This window comes from Acanthopagrus latus, chromosome 17 (assembly GCF_904848185.1).
Source record: "Acanthopagrus latus isolate v.2019 chromosome 17, fAcaLat1.1, whole genome shotgun sequence".
NCBI classification, from domain to species: Eukaryota; Metazoa; Chordata; class Actinopteri; order Spariformes; family Sparidae; genus Acanthopagrus; species Acanthopagrus latus.
Window position 1 is genome coordinate 2,115,392 of NC_051055.1, and position 17,233 is coordinate 2,132,624.

General features: G+C 41.3%; 1 protein-coding gene across 2 annotated transcripts in view; it reads right to left on the reverse strand.

Annotated features, from left to right (window-relative positions):
• Nucleotides 1-17,233, reverse strand: part of dyrk1b (dual-specificity tyrosine-(Y)-phosphorylation regulated kinase 1B) — a 68,774-nt gene that overhangs the window by 37,423 nt on the left and 14,118 nt on the right. Inside the window, exon 1 of one of the 2 annotated variants that reach the window (XM_037073408.1) lies at nucleotides 2,259-4,214. The exons of the other annotated variant lie outside the window; for it this stretch is intronic. Within the exon in view, the coding sequence (XP_036929303.1) occupies nucleotides 2,259-2,361 (103 nt within the window). The 5' untranslated portion in view covers nucleotides 2,362-4,214. Of the gene's footprint in view, nucleotides 1-2,258; nucleotides 4,215-17,233 lie in introns of those variants that run through there. 2 annotated transcript variants of the gene reach the window in all.

Genomic DNA, 17,233 nt, shown 5'->3' on the forward strand with positions numbered 1-17,233 from the left:
GAGCAAAAGCGAGTGGCACAGCGGCTTGAGAATAAGGACCATTAGCAGAAAGTTTCGAGTTGAGCAGTAACATCAACCTACAGTGAAGGCCTATGTGCGCTGTCAGCTGGCGAAAGTGAAGGTGGGGGGACAACTTTGACCAAGGAGAAAATAAAGATTTCCCCTGTTTTCTCGACTGCAGTCTGGACACAGAGCAGTAAAAGGTTAACACACAAAGATCCAGTAAGACGCCAGAAAACTACTGAGAGACACCTTCCAATCAGATCTCCTGCTCCAACATGAGTTAAGTCTCACAATACGCTTGTTTGAGGGGTGGACGGGGGTCAGCAGGAGTTGGCCACAGCTGTGAGACATCACTGCAGTCCACTTGGAGGCGGGGCGGGTGCATCTTGGCCCTACTCCAGAGAATGTCTTTGCACGGCACAGCTCAACTTGGCACGGTAAAACTGCCGATGGAAAAGCAAATCGACGCAGCCAAAAGTGACAGTGGAAGAGCCCCCCAAGTGTGGAATTAAGTCCAGTTATGTGAGACTACTGTGCTCCTTAATCAGGGCCTCTCCGTCCAGTATGTGTCAGACAGCCTCGCCAGGGGCTGACACAGTCCATGGGAGTTCATCGAGTCAACTGAGCACCAATTTGGAAAGCATGTTAATATGCTTGTATTTCACGTCATTTTTTAAAAATAATTAACCTGTCAGTAAGTAGTGGATGTCAGCTTTTGAAAAGAAAAATTAACTGATGGTGTCATCCCGAGTTAGGGGGGGAGTCTAAAGAGCTGAAGGGATTCTGTATAAACTGGGATGTGGTAATGCTGAGGAGCGAGCTAGCTTCCTCTTGGTTTCCATCATAAACAGTGTAGACTGTGGATGGTCCTTGACAGTCAGTAATCACCTAGCCAGCTTTTGCTAGCTGTGGCACTTTGAGGTGACACAAATGAAAGTTACTCTGGACAGGGCGAAGTGTTTGGGTTTCTATGACAGAGTTAACCCAGATGTTAACAACCCATTTAAAATGGACTTACAGACCCCTTTGGACAGTGGCCTCCATTTGAGTTCAGTTTAAAACAACTGTTACAAACATGCATTAAAAACTTCATATTTTCACTCATTGTCAACACATAATGAAGCTGACAAAATCTGAGACAGTCCGACTAAATTTTCGCGCATGTGCGACCAGTGAATTAGCTAGTGTTTTCTTTTTCTTTTTTTTTTTAAACACTGGTATGTGGAAGGGGCGAATCAAAGAATCTGGAATTTGGAATCACAGGTGGCAGGCCAATGTTTGTGAGAGGGGCAGGGGATGGGGAATGGCACTATGAGTGGCTAATGTGTGGAGGGGGAGGGTCCTAAAGTGGTTCTGAGTGCGGAAGGAGAAGGTTTCACTTTCATTGAACAATGGAATTACGAACTCTTGATGCTTATTTTCTCCCTGATAAGCCCAGTAGTGTGCCAGAGTCAAATCCTAACTCAGCGGATGAATCCGAGTCTGAAGACACAAGTGTGGCGAAAAAGGGCAGAAAATACTGTTTTGGTGAAGAATGGCTGAGTGAATTTGACTGGTTAAGGTCTCAGAGACGAATTCCACGAACTGCAAATTTTGCAGTCGATACCCGCAACATGTGGGGAACACGAAATTTGCAGGTTATGCAGCACTACACAGTTAAAACACAGCACACTGGTCAAACACAGAGCTAGTCTAAGGCATAAAATATGCTGTGACCTGTACTCCAATGAAAATGCAACTCCAGGATCAGTTGCATTTAGAAGGCAAGAGGCTGTTAATCAGTGCACTGAGAAGGCCCATTTAATATTTAAGTTTAACACGGCCTTTTTCATTGCCAAGGAAGAACTACCCTTTACTAAATATAAAGGCCAACTCGACCTGCAAAGAAAGAACAGCATGAAACTGAACTCAACATGTAATAATTTACTAATTATTATATTATATTATGGTGTGCACCCCTAAATTTAGTGATTGTGCTCCTAAAATTTTCAGTTAGGGGCCACTGTCCTAGTAAATAAAGTTAGTCTGAAATCCTGCTCTTACAGATCATCTAAAAGCATCCAAATCCAGACACAAAAATAATCATCATACAATACTGACAGCAACAATAACACACTCATTCACACACACAAACTACAGGAACAGAGAAAAATTGCACTGTTTTCATCAGTGGAATTGTTTGTGTGTGTGAGTGTGTGTGAGTGTGTGTGTGTGTGTGTGTGTGTGTGTGTGTGTGTGTGTGTGTGTGTACTGACTCTTGTTCTTGCGCAACAGGCCAGAGGGGATCCAGGGTTCTGATTGGACCATCCTGCATGAGGGCACAGTCTTGTCCTCCACGGATGATGACGTGATCACCATGGAAATGCTTGGCAATTGTTCAATCCAGCAGGGAAATACTGTCAGTCAGAACAGTGTGACAGAGGCGTGGAGCTTGTGTGGAGTCAGGTAACTGTCAACAGACGTGTCTTCAATCCCAGAGTTCACTTCGACCGTTTACATCCAACTGAATCAATGAATCTTGAAATGGTGGGAAACCGACCAACCAATCGAAAGGCACCAACTTCTCTGGCTCTTTTTTAAAATTATTTTGTGACTGTGGTTTCTAAGGCAACCAACTGGTGAACAGGCAGCTTGTCTCTCTTGGTAAAAATATAAAGGATGTTATATTTGTCCTCTGTGGAGTTACACGATAGATTTAGATCTTTCTTTCTACATATATAATCTGTTTCTCTGTGGGTCTAGGGAGCAGGGGGAAATATATTATTTGGTTAGTCTGGTTAACTTTTTGTTACATTGGTTTTGGCAGTTTCATGCATTCTTTCGGTGTGCTGGAGGCGTGTGCTGCTCCAGATCGCTGGTGACTGATATTTTAAGCACTCAAAAGTAGGCCTTTGTTATCAAGTGTTAACAAGTGGCCAATCTGATAGACAGTTTGAGCTAAATGTCCAATGGGTAAAGGCATAGACTCTTTATACAAGTAGTTCTTCAGACATCTTGGTAGTTATCCTGCACAGGGTTTATGTGATGAGTGCATCTAGTATTCCCAGGTTCCAAGACTCCATGGTCAGCGTGGTTCCAAGAGTGCTCAGCACTTTAATCAGCACAACGAGTTAATCCAATTTTCCTTTTCATCAAGAGTATGTGTAAAAACAATAACTAGTAGTAAGTCAAGTCTGTGCTAACCAGGCTCGCCCAGCATACTGCCAGGTGGGCTGAGCGAGGTAGTGTGACCGAAGGGGTGGAAGTGAAGGAGGTGGAGGGGAGTTCCAGCTGCCTGGTTTTACCCCATCCCTTAGGCCAAAAATAGCTCCAATAACTGATACTGTGTGGGGAGACTTGTCACTGGACAGAGGACAGTGTAGAGTGATATTATCACTCAGGCTAATCCAGTGATACACACAGCCCTCCACTGGCAACTTCACCCAGCCTTTACAGCCAGAGCTCCAAAAACACACTGCGCTTCCTCTGCCCACCTACAGAATAAGGTGGCTGGCCTCTACCGGGACAAGGAGCCCTCTCAGAAATCCAGACGGCACTGCAGTCCCAGCACACTGTACAGGATGGTTCTGGGACAGCACAAACACATGTAAACAAACCAATCCACCGCAACCTGTTTATTTGACACAGTCTCACAGAAAGTTTCTCCGACTGAATATCCACACTATAGCAGGGGAGTGTGCAGGAACGGGGGGTGTAGCTTTTCAGGCAGGAACTCTGCACCTCAGCAGCACACCTCCTTCCCTTCAGGGTCAAACTTGTATTATGGGTTAGATGCCAAATGTTTCCGCATGTTGAAGAAATGACGTGACACAGGACGAGCCGCTGACGACCTGCATTGTACTTCCAAAGTCGGATATTGTCTGGTAACCAAAGCGTCCCTCGGTTCAGGAAGTCTCTGAGATAATCACACGACAGTCAGATCAAAAACAACATCTGAACGGAAGCAAAGCAAAACTTTAGATTCGACTGGAGGGAAAAGTGAAGAAAACAAATCCAGTGAAGTTCCTGAGCTTGCTGTCAAACGCCCCTGGTCGCTTCTTCTTCCGCCCTTCTCCCCTCTCACATCGCTTTAGTCGTCCCTCTCAGAATTGACGGTGATTTTTTTATTCCTTCAAGATGGAAACCTTCATACGGGCGATTTCGACTCATGTTTCTCGCCCGTCTCCCTTCCCGAGCCTCACCGTTAGACGGAATCTGTGCTCCCCGCCCACACGGCTCCCCCACCCTGCCACAGGGACTATACCATGTGCCCGTAGCAGGGGTCGGAGTGGATGTGTCTGGCGCAGCATCACATAGTTCCCCTTAAAAGCTAAGCAGATACGCATACACAAACACACACACGCGCACACACAAATCTTACATCAACCAGCACTCAGACGCCGACCGATTTTATAAAACATTATCAACAAGTGAGCTAGCGGGAAGGTAACCTTCCATCTGACCGCATTAGTCTGTTCCAAGCAGACCTCTCCTGTCCTGTCCATTTATAGTAACAGTGGGATATATATACTGGAACTTTATATACAGGCGTGCATAGACAACCTTTACTTAAACCCTTCAAACTATTTTATGGATAGAGCTCGAGAACACGCTTTGAAACAAACTGGTGCCCACTTCCTATTTAATGTATTGAACGCGTCAGTTTAAAACTTGACAGAGTAACATAAGATACAGTGAAACTCATTTTCGAAAGGTTTAATTCTGAGGTAAAAACTGTTATGTGTTACAGATATATTATGGTCTGCTCATTATGCAGTGTTAACAGAGACCTGAGCCAGAGGGAGGGGAGAGGAGGCCTACATTGATAAACGTCATTAAAATAATTGATTTTCAGTGGACGCAGATTGGAGACACAAACGTTGATTGTGACAGATTTTTAGTATTAAAACCTTCAATGACAGAGCTGTCCTGAAATAAGGTTTTATTATTGCGACGACAGAGCACACACAGGCTCCGTTTTCTTCGTGCAGGCTTTGAGAAATGTTTCAACTTCTCTGTGCTGTGATAAACGCTGCTCTACCCTCACTCAGCAGGCACCCTCTGCGGGCTCTGTTGCTACCCGACGCTACGGCAGCAGCGATGCAATTGGCTACATAAAGTCCCTTCCCCGGCTGTGACTGGGCAGCGCACGGATCAGTGGGAGGGGCGCTCGGCTTAGTTTCTCAGTGCCTCTTCAAACGGCGCGAGGCAGGAATGACGCGGAAATAGTTTGAAGATGTCAGGTAGAAATGTAAAGAGGGGAGGCGGGGAGAGTGGGGGATGGAGGGAGCAGGGAGAGAGTGGGGGATGAGATACAGCCGAAGAGCGAGCGGTGCAAAAGGCTTCCATAAGCACATGGTCACTGAGTCTCCACAGCTAAGATGTGTGACTTCTCCTCACGACCCAGCCAAAGCTAAAAGTTGTTACTGTTGCTATCCCCAGCATTCCGGCTAAATCAGGCACAATGCTGCCTGGGAACAGCTCAGCACACACACACACACACACACGGCGAGCAGCTCCTCAAATACAACCCGCTGCACTCACATGTTGGACACTTCTTTCTTTTCACTTAGAGTTCATATTTAAACCTATGCACTTGTCAGTCAGTAATAAAACATGATGGTGAAATACAAAGGAATGGTCTCCTGTCTTCTCTTGCCCTATATGTTGTTTACTGCTGCAATTTCCATCTTAGTCTATTGACATGATAAAGTCTATGTTTCATGTACAGAATGGTCAAGCTGCTGTAAAAAATATAATTATAATTTAGAAATCTGAAATGTATATACTGAGGCAAACTGCACAACTGCACTTTGGCTTTAGCATGTCCCTTTGACTTGGGCTTTTCTTGGTAATCTACTCAACCTCCAGGCTCCAGAAACTATGGTACTCCCACACACTGAGAAACAGCTGACACTGGTGTCAACTGGTCACAGCTAAAACAGGATAGCATGGCCTAATAACATGCTGTAATCATAGAGCCTACATTATTATGAGCCTTGTCTAAAACTAGTAGCAAGTCACAGAGCACACAACACTGTATGCTAACATGCTAATCACACACAGGTGTATCTACAGGTGAGCTGAAGTGCTGAAGTGAACTGCCACCCTTGGGACTCAACTTTGATCCAACCAAAACTGAACTTGTGTACTGAAAGGTTTAAATGCAACACTGAGTGCAAATGCCAGTATATTCACTGGAAATGGTGGTCTGCGATCCACAACAGATGTTGGTTTGCAGAGAAAAAGATGGCTTTTACCCTAAACTAAACAAGGAGACTCAAAACACATGAACATTTTGAATGAGGAGGTGTCAGAAACTTTTAAGAAACAAAAATTATCTCTCTCTAACAAAATACATTCCTTACATAAGATATTAATGTGAATTTTTTTTTTTTTTTCTGTCTTTTGTGTGGTGTTTTGGCATCGTACATGTAGACTTTGGATAGCTCAGTGACTGTTTAATTGATACAGGCTAGGGCTGCAAGTAATCACAATTGAAATATGGCCATTTTTTGTGAAAAGGTAAAACGTGTGACAAATCAGTATTGAAATGAAATACTGTAATGCTGCAGAGATTCCTTACTCCACAAAACTTGCTCTACAGATGTAAGAAAACAGGTCTGTTTATTAGAAACCCCAACAAATGTCACATCATCATCATCTGAATTGTTTTTGTAAATGTAAATTGTGTGATAATTCCCATAATGGTGTATCAAATTGTCAATTCAGTATCTGCCAAAATAACATCTTCGCATTTAACTCAAGGGTCTTAAATGCAAGAATAGGTAGACAGCAGGTAACTGAAGAATATGCATACAACTTTAGCACCATAGACAATGTACATGCACATGAACAAGCACTAACACAATAAGAGAGAATGGACATATGGCAGTGCCTGCTACATCAAGATTAAAGATTTTGAATTTGGTGATTTCATGATATTAATATGCAAATTAGACTAGAAAGTGAACAAATGAATTACTTTGTGCATATAATGGTCTATAAAGCTGCACTCCTGAACAGTTGCAATGTTTTGAGGTGCTACACAAAAAGCTGTGACCTAGTACTGTATCTGTGCACACTTTGCATTTCAAGACAATTGCACACTTTGCTCAGACACATAAGAGGCCATTTGTGTATGAACACTAACTTTACGTCAAGTGTATTTCTCCATGGGCAGGCATGTCATCATGTACACAATCAACAGGACACAAGAAGGTAGCTGGACACAGGCAAATAGGTAAGGAGACATAACTTCATGTGCCTGTTCATTAGCCTACTATGTAGCACTAAGCATTACTACTCTCTCTGCTATGCATAGCATAGCGCCTCCCACCACAATTATTTCAGCTCCACATTTACATACAATAAGCAATAGGTGAAGAAGTGTGTGTGTGCGTGTGTGTGTGTGTGTTCTGGGGCTGACAGGACATTCATATAGAACCAACACATCACGACTGACCTACCCAACCTGACTGCACTTCCTCTGCTCAGTGTAAGCTTGTAAGGCTTGTTCATTATAATGATCTGAAGGCATTTCAACGCAAACTACTGGTTGGTAGTTTTTGAGATATATGCATAACAAACACTGAGTGAAAATAGAATGAAGTACAGCCTGTCAAACAAAAAATCAGTGAACTTGGAACCTATCAAATGCCTTTATAAGATCATGTTGACTCAGTACCCTGTACAGAAATCTGAGGAGTTACCAGTTTCACAGCACAAGAGAAATTCTTTCGAATCATAGAATGGGATTTATATTCAACAAAAACATGTTTAAATGACAACATTTGGATAGTATTTACTTTGACAACTGTTATTCATGTTAAAAAATAAAAGCACATTGACAAATGTATATAAAGCTATTATGTGCAGAAAGCTGTCACAACATCAGCATTTAAATGCCTTTACATTTTGTAGCAGTTCTCATACAATAGCTGTTAAAATGTTTTTATTAAAGATGTTTATATCTCTTCAGTTATTCTTGATTGATTTTGGTATTTGATTTATTTAAAACTAAATAGCTCCAACAGGGTTAAATACCTAATTGGAAGCGTACATTGTGCTTCAGTGTTGTTAGGTGGTGATACAGCACATTGCACTGGCAGAGAGCAGCCTCTGAAATGAGCTGTGGAATCAGATACAGGACTTTCCTTCTTTGTCTGTTGATAGTGCTGAAATGCTAAAACGTGCTATGGCTATATTACTAAATAAGTGAACAAACCTTAATAATTCCCTTCAAAGAGTTACTGACTGGCTTCCACTAAATTACGTTCAGCTGTACTAACGACCAGACAGCGGAGATTACAACAGCAGTGCAAGGAGGCAAGCAGACTCTGAGACTCACGTGCCTTGCAGCAAAATTCCACCCGGCAACTATACACTGTACCATGGCAACAGCCCTGCCATTGGTCCCCGGTGCGTTTTCAAATGACCAATGGGATGGCCAGCCGCGGGTGATGCTTGTTGCTAGGTAAACATGATGCAGAGGAAAGATAGAGGAGCAGAATTACCATGCTGCTACTGCAGGGTGCTTTCAGCAAGGAGTGGAGGAGCACTTCACACTCGGAGATACCCTTCTCACTTGGCGGTGCCAGAGAGACAAAAACAAAAAGAAGCAGGAACGATACAAGCAGAGATGAATTAAATACAAGGCTGCTTTAAAGCCAGAGGGATTGCTGGTGCAAAAAGGCCATTCATGTACATTCCATTAAAGAAAGTTAAATTTAAAATCAAATCAGCAACTCATGTTCCATTACATTTTCAAACAAAATGCAATGATGTTTTATTGACAAGCACAGTTTTGGGTAAAAAATAAAGCAAACTGTTGAATCCACAACACAACTGATGGACCAAGGTTCAAAATAGTAACCTACCCATGTAAATACATAACATAAACATAGCATAAACAAGGACGCAAAATAGCTGAAATAATCTCATGTAAGACGATCACCGCAAAATAAATGATGATAATGATAAATGATACACAGTTCACTGTATGGGTGACTATATTACCATGGACACTCCTTTGTAGCTTTGTTTGTAATGGTAATAGTTACTTCATAGTTCCTTTTCAGCTACATGTCTGAAATCCCACTAACATACTATGTGGCACACTCAAACAGCATGTGAGGTTCTTCAAAAGAGTGCCCAAAACCTTGTTATGAAACCTTAGTGTGTGAGATGCATAGTTGTTATGGGGAAATTTTACAGTTACAGACACACTGCTGGCATACACATCCCACAATGCAATGCATCTCTCTATAAAAGCAAGGAATCTCTGTCTCAATTATTTCAGCTCCACATTTACATACAATAAGCAATAGGTGAACAAGTGTGTGTGTGTGTGTGTGTGTCTGCCTGAAATATCTCTGCAGATCAGGATCAGATTGACGTGAGATTTTCAACATGGCTGCTGCATGGTTTAAGGCTGTACAATATCGGATTTGTTTGGACTACAAAGATACCGTTAAATAAATTATTTCATAAATACTTTACCAATTCCACTAGCATTGTCAACCGTAGCCACCATGGCCATGTGCGCACCAGGGCCAATCACTTCACACCATAGCCACGTGCGCACCAGAGCCAATCACTGCAGAGCCCACTTCCACAACATACCTTAAGAAACAAGCAGATTTATACCTGCAGCGGCACAAGCTGGACTGGAATTTTGCTGGTGGTTCTGTCCCGTTCTGTGCATCTAAACTGACTGTGGATTAATGAGACTAAACGAGTCTGGACAGAGTCCGTTCGGGTCTGAGGAGATCCGGATACGCGAGGACAACAAACTGGATCGGAATCTGTGGATGTTCGTGTGTAGCTAGCTGCTAGCCCACCCCCACGCCCCACCTCCTGACTCCACGGACGTGCCGGTGCATCCAAAACCAGACTTACAATAAATAATGTCCACCACGCTTTTTGCGAACACTGCCATCACGTTTGCTTTGTGTCTGGTGCAGGTTTTGTCATGAAAGTGTCTGCAAGCAGCAAGTGTTTGCAAGCAAGAAAATACATTCCTATAGGTGGAAAAAAGCACCACACCAACCAATCACAAAATTATATGGCAAACCACGTGATTCGGTTGCTGAGGAACAGGGGAAGTTGTGGGAGGGACGGCGGTGGAAGATTGACAGCAGGAGTGACAGTGACAGAGACAGTGAGTTTTCAGAGTTGAGAGATTTGTCACTTTTAGAGTGTTTGGAGTGTATAGTTTGGGTGTTATGTAGTGTTGTGTGTTTAGTGTGTAGTGGAGTCATTTTTTTGTTTTGTGAATATGGAGCAGGCAGGCAGGGGGTGAGGGAGTCCTGAGCCTGAGGCATTGCCTGCATTTAAATGTAAACAGTTACATATAAATTTACATACAGTTACATTTGTAAATTTCTAAAACTCATTCACAAATTTAGCAGACAATTTATATTTGCATTGTAGGTGATGAAAATAGTTCGTTAAACATATTTGTGGTTTTCACAGAAAAAAAACTAACTTTTTCCTACTCGGACATTTTTTGTGATTTTAGGTCCATAGTGTTAATATAGTATGTCAAAATGAAAATAGTATGGCCATCCATGAAAAAGCTACTTAACCTCCCACTTTTCTATAGGAATACATGCTTCCTATGGGCAATGCACTCGTTAGTAGCAACAACATCATAACACAGTGAAAGACAAATAACCATAACAGTCATGTTATCAGAGTATGGTCAGAATTTTCTAGTGCATTAGTTAATCAAACTGTCTAATTATTGTCTGCAGACAAACTCTTGTGGCTGAAATGTTAAAGGTGCTGTGTTCCTGCGATGTAACATATTTAGCATGCTAACCAGCCAACCCCAACACATCCTGTTCCAAAGCTTTTGTGCTACGGTGAGTAAACATCAACATCTCCCAGTATGCTGCACGGCTAACTGAGCTTACTAGCTAACTGTTGCTGCTGTCATTATCAGCAGTTAGTTGTTCTGGTTATATGGTTCCCCTATTTGTTTTGAGTATTTTATATTTTTAGTATTTTAAATATTTATAGCTTCTTCCCGGGTGTTAGGCTGCTAAACAGCTCAACAATGCTGCACCCTTGAATTGCTGCATGGATTAATGTCCATTCCCTTATGGCACCTTATGAGGTTGCACTTGATGCTGTTGCACTTAAGTTATGGGCTATGACTTGAATTTTTAGTCTTCGTCTGGCTGTTTAGTTTTTCTACTGATTTGTTAATATTTATACATAATTATATGCTTTTTTAGTAACATATTCATTTACACATTGTAACTCAACATGATGCCAATTCGTACTTATTGCACTGAGTTATCTACTGAGCTGGCTAACATTAATATCGAGGCTTGAATCAGTAAAGTTTTATGTCATAAAAGAGAGGGGATAGAGGCACAAAACAAAACTTACCCTCCTCCATTACACACTGGAGCTCAGGAGGTTACATGATAATTATATGCTGAGCAGGGCATCTTAAAGGATACGTTCCACGAAAGTATTTATACATTAGTACACATATTGGGTTTGTAGTGCAAAGTAAATAGATCCAAACATTGCTTGTGACAAATGATGATTGATTGGATCCAGCATTTCCTTTGTCTCCCTTAGAATCTGGAAATAATTGTTTGTAATAAATCTTAAATGTTCTGTCGTTTATTCTTCAAGTTGCGTTTGCTCATGAATCCATTTGTTGCCTTTTTTGGATGCATTTTAAATCTGATTTTGGCAAGCGAATGGGGTTTCAATATTCGTAAGCTTGACACCAATGGACTTCTCCAGCCATGTTTGGCAACAAAACTGGGCGTTCTTAACCAAACCTCCAGATCTCTGTTGCCGTGTAAGGTAAACCACAAGGTTTATTTAGCATAAACCTAACCAGATCATAAGCACAGCATTGTGGCAACATAAAATAGAAAACAAAACCTAAAGAAATGTAAAGCTTCAGCATATCCGTGGGTTTGCAGATACTTACTGTGCCAACATTTATTCCAGTGATCGGGTTCAAAATTCTACCGACAGTTTAGTTTAGGTTAGGCAGGTAATGTCTGATCCTCTCATCAAAATTATACAGTTTTTATCATAACAAACATTGCTGGGGATTATCACGAGGTCTCATTTAAAATATCTAGAACTTTCACATTCACAAATGTGGAAAGTCAGTCTGAAACTGTGGTCACTGGCTTGACATCCCTTCTGTATGGCTGCACTCATCCACCATCCCCTCCACCTCCCGATTCATGTCATAAACACGTGATGTAAGTGTGTGCAAATGTCAATAAGTCAGTATGACATGTAAAAATATTTTTGATGGATGAATGTGAAAGATTTGTTTTGCATTACCAATAGAAGAAAGTGTAAATAAATAAATGTGTGAAAAAAGTAATAAATACATGAATATAGGAATGAAAAAAGTGTACAAACTTGTAAATATGGAAAATAAATACACAAATACTATCATTTATATATTCAATGTGTGATTTTGTTTTATACAATATACACTTATTAAGAATTAAATTACATAATTATCATGTCACTAATTTGATTGAAGCATTTCATTATATAATTGTGTACATACTGTCTTTCTAAGTATATTAAGTTTTGGCCCCTTTAAACCCAACATAGCTGGGACAGCACCCTCAGTGAACTGCCCATAATTCTACCTTCACATGAATTGCATTTTTGAGGGGTTAAAGGTTTCTAAATTATGGGATGTGTGCATGGATTTGGCAAAATGGCTCAATAGCACCCCCTAAAAAGAAGCTTTCCTGGCAAGTTTATTCTTAGATGTATGAACGTCTTTAGGCATGTGCATTATATCTAGATCTACAAATTGAAGCTTCTGAAGAGAACACTAATTTCAATCGATCGATCTACGACCCAATCTATGACCCAAACCCAACAGGATGTTGGCTATTTTGAAATTAGTGCTCTCTTTTTGGCACACATGCTGTACTCATAGTACCCACAGATTTAACCTGATTGACTTCAGATTTGGTCCGTCCAATCTAAAGACCTTTTCAGTGTTAAATAAAAAAGCTTGCAAGTTTTTGAATAGTGTCGCCATAAAACAGGAACTTGTAGCCAGTCGTTAACTGGCAGACAAATATTGGAGCTGGCTTTACTGGAGCTCTGGAGGACACAGCTGTGGGCAGACCCAGGAGATTCTGGAGGAATAAACACAAAGTTTGTTTTGGAACTTTCTGGATTTAAAGTGGACGTTAAGATCCACGGAGGAGCCAAAATCCAATAACTCTCACTTATTGACTTCTGAATGCAGGTAAACATACTTTGCTTTATGATTGTACAGTAGCTGCCATGCAAGGTGCCGACCAGCACATCAGGGGCAGTTTGGGGTTCAGTATCTTGCCCAGAGACACTTTGACATGCAGACCAGGGGAATCAAACCATCGACCTTCCGATATGTTAAAGTCTCTAGTGCGTGTGCTGGTTTAGTGCCAGGCTAACTTGAATGGTAATTAAATAATTTAATCGTGCGGCTCTTTAAGACTACAAATTTTAGTGGACTGAATGGATCAAATACTCACAGTCAAACATGTAATTTCATGTGCATCATGTGACGTTGTAATCGGGGGCTTGCTTCACACAGGTTGCAAACTAAGACTTCCTATTGGATAAAATCTGAGAACATTCTTTGAATGATGACATTTTCTAAGAACTTTCCCTTAAAGTCTAGATCTTGGTACAAATAAAAGTAACGTACAAAGAAAGTTCTGAAGGGAAAAAAGTGTTAGGACTAAAGGCTTTTAAGAGCCTTGACATTTTCTTAAGCAGGGGAGAAAATGGTGGAAAGACAGAGAAGTATGCTGAATGACAGTGAGTTAATGGACCACATGGTTTAGATCATGCATAGTTAATTTGTGGTCGACCTTGCCATCAACACAATAAAAATGCATGTGATCATAACACTGATATATTTGCAACTGTATAAATGTAAAAGTGCAGTGGTTATGACTTCAGCCTGTCACAACGTTCAGCAGAGTGATCACACAAACAGTTACAGGGGTTCACCGCCTCCTTCCCCTCCTGCCTTATACTGCATCACATCACACTCCTCAATAGTGCCCAAAACCATATGGGTAATCTGCTGCACTATATTCACCCATGCCTGCCTCTTGTTCTGTGCTCTAACACACTTTTACCATTTTTTAATTACAAATAGATGAAGTAGGTAAATAAATGTCTGGTTTAGAGATGTTCATTATTACATCATGTCTGTATAGAGATTCAATTCTTAGATTGGGCCTGTTATTCTCACTGTCCGCCTATAATCACCATGAGTGCATTTTTACTTTTTTTTTTTGATCAACCAATCACACCCTTAAAAGAATGGATCACACCTAGCAAATGGGTCAGTTGCTCGAATAAGTTTCCTAAGTCTTTCTTTAGCGAGGAGCTGAAGGTAGGAGCTCTCTGAGAGTGTCTAATGATCATGAAAACAGTCCCTGTTCCTCCCAAAAATTCTTGACATTTAATGCCTATGTAGGATTGGTTGATTTGCTAGTTTAGTCACTGGAGGAGCAACTTCCTTTTCAAAGAAATATATAATTTGAAACAAAAACATGCACAAACGAAAACCTTCCTCCAAACAGCCACTGCTCACTTGACCCCAATCCAACCACACGTCCAACACGTCCTGCTTTAGCTGAAGTCAAGACGGTGGTATCCAGCTTGGTACCAAGTTTTGCTGATACACTAAAATATTTAAGTAAAGTGTGGTTCCACTAAATCAATGGGATTTCATCAACACTTTGTAGAGTTTGTGAGGTCATAAACAAGTGACCTTAATGAGAGAAGTGAACCCTTTCACTGAGAATGAATTTGTGCAATGATTCTTTGCTAAGATTTGCATGTATTTAGTCCGACTACTTTCTGCATTAGAAAACAGAACAAAACACAAAAGAGTCTGAAAACAGACACCCACAATATCATTCGGTACCAACACATTATAAAAGAAGAAAAACTGTGTCTGAGTCCAACAACAAGTCACGTTCATTAAAGCTGAGACCTGGTGCCAACATTAGCTTTATCCCTGTTATAGCAAAAGGGTTTAATTAGGTCACTGATCTGCTATTACAGCTGGTCCATATGAGCCTACACAGCTTTGGTCCAGCTGTAGTCAAGACTGGAATAACACATGTACACACACAGTGCATACATATACAGGCACAGTTGCCAGGCGAGACATAGTCAGGTTCAGTGTAAGACCCAGAAATAGAGTCCCAGTAAGGACAGGTGGAGGGCCATTCGCAACACCCGCCCCCCCCATCCAAATCACCACCACACATACTGTGAGAGAGAGACTGACAGACCTGAAGTGAGACAAATAAAACCAAACAAGCTAAGAAGCTCAACCGGACAGTCAGGGTTGCCACCTATTAGTCACATTTTGCCCCCATCTTTGGAGACACTGCAACGAAACTCCAAACAGCAGCGCAGTTGGCAAATAAATGATTTATCTTTAAGGCGTATAAGTAAAGCAACACTATCAGCTCACTTTTAAAGTGATCCTGGTCTTCAAACACAGACACTGGGATAGCTTTACAGAAGAAATAGCTTATCTAACACAATATCAATTTAAATCTTGTTTGGAAATATATTCATATACACATTGCTCAAAATTTTGGGGTCACTTTCACGTTGTCCATTTTGTCCTTCAAACTTTTGCTTTCATCATTGGCTTGATGGCCACTGCTAATATAACATATGGTTGAGTTGCTACCACTGCAGCTATGTTTATGAAGAAAAATCCATTCTAATCATTCTCTCCCAAACTTTTGTACTGGGAGTGCATCTTTACAGTAACGTTATAGAAAGACAGATGGAGCCACTGATTCCTTACCAATATGTTGTTTAGATTACTAAAACACTAGTAAAACGGACATCATTTGATTCCCAAATCAAAACAAGAGCACAACACATGAACACATAATGGGAACGTACTGACGGAGGCTCCTCCACCTGCTATGTCTGAACATAGCATAAGAGATTCTGAAATGGACAAGATTCAACATTTCATTCAAATTGTTATGCTGATAGTAGCATTTGTAACAAAAGAAAAAAGTTTTACATTGGAGAAAAATGCAAACTAGAAGTAAACTTGACTAGTGGTCTCAGACTTTCAAGACGACATTGAAATTTGTGGAATATCGCAAAAATCACAGAAACTCAATTATTTATGTTGTCTGTGATGATCAAATTTCATTTCATTAAAACAATGGATCTAAACGCTAAACAAAGAAAACCACACACTCCACAATCAATCATCTGCTCTACCTTTCTTAATATATACGTGTTTGTTACTCTACCCAAGAGACCCGATCTGCCCCCTTTTCCCCCAACAAGAGGAGCAGGGAGTGACTCAGTCACTGATCACAGGCGAGAGGTGCCCCATGACCAGATTATCACAGTTCATGCAGCATACAGAGCATACACCCACATCATGCCCAAGAGACACAGCCTTTATCAAATGGATCTGCCACTGTGCATTCAACCTGTGCTGGACCCATTCAAAGGAGTCAGCTGTCAGTATCCAGTCTGCAGTTCCAGTAAGTAACTAACCCAGCAGCACTGGAGACTGACACAGGACATACAAAGTTTTCCTTTCACATTGCATGCTGCCTCCTCAAGTGGTTAGGTTGCTTCAGTTCCGGACTTGGTCAGATGGTCTGGAGTTTGCTGCTCCGCTAACTATCTGAGTGACTGCACATAAAGTTGAGTTTTACCTTTTTTGTTGCATCATCTTCACATTATTAACCCTAATCTTATTGACCTGTTGTCACTGCAATCCACTGGTGCACTTTTACAGCAGTAATAGTTACATTATGATGCTCACCAGGAGTCTGTGCTTCGGTGGGACACTTGAAAAACTTCCTTACCAGGAGTCTAATAATGGACCAATATATATAATGAAACCAATAAACAGATTTCACACTATTTAAGCACAGTCTTTTTTCCCCTTCCGACCCACACCCCCACTTTCTCTGGTTTGTGTTTGTTTTGAATTGTGAATTAAAGCCTGAAAGTTTGAGGAGATAATGATTACAGGCAGGTGAGAAGCAGAGAAGGAAAGAGACTGTTCATTGCAGCCCAAATCAGCAGCTCAGGGGCCACAGTGTGTGTGTGTCACCTTCAACCCGTCTGAGTGTTACACTGAGCAGGGTTCAAACTAACAACCTTTGGATCTAAAAAGGGATTTGTATCCCCAGAGAAAGTGACATACTGACTACACCACTGGGGAGAC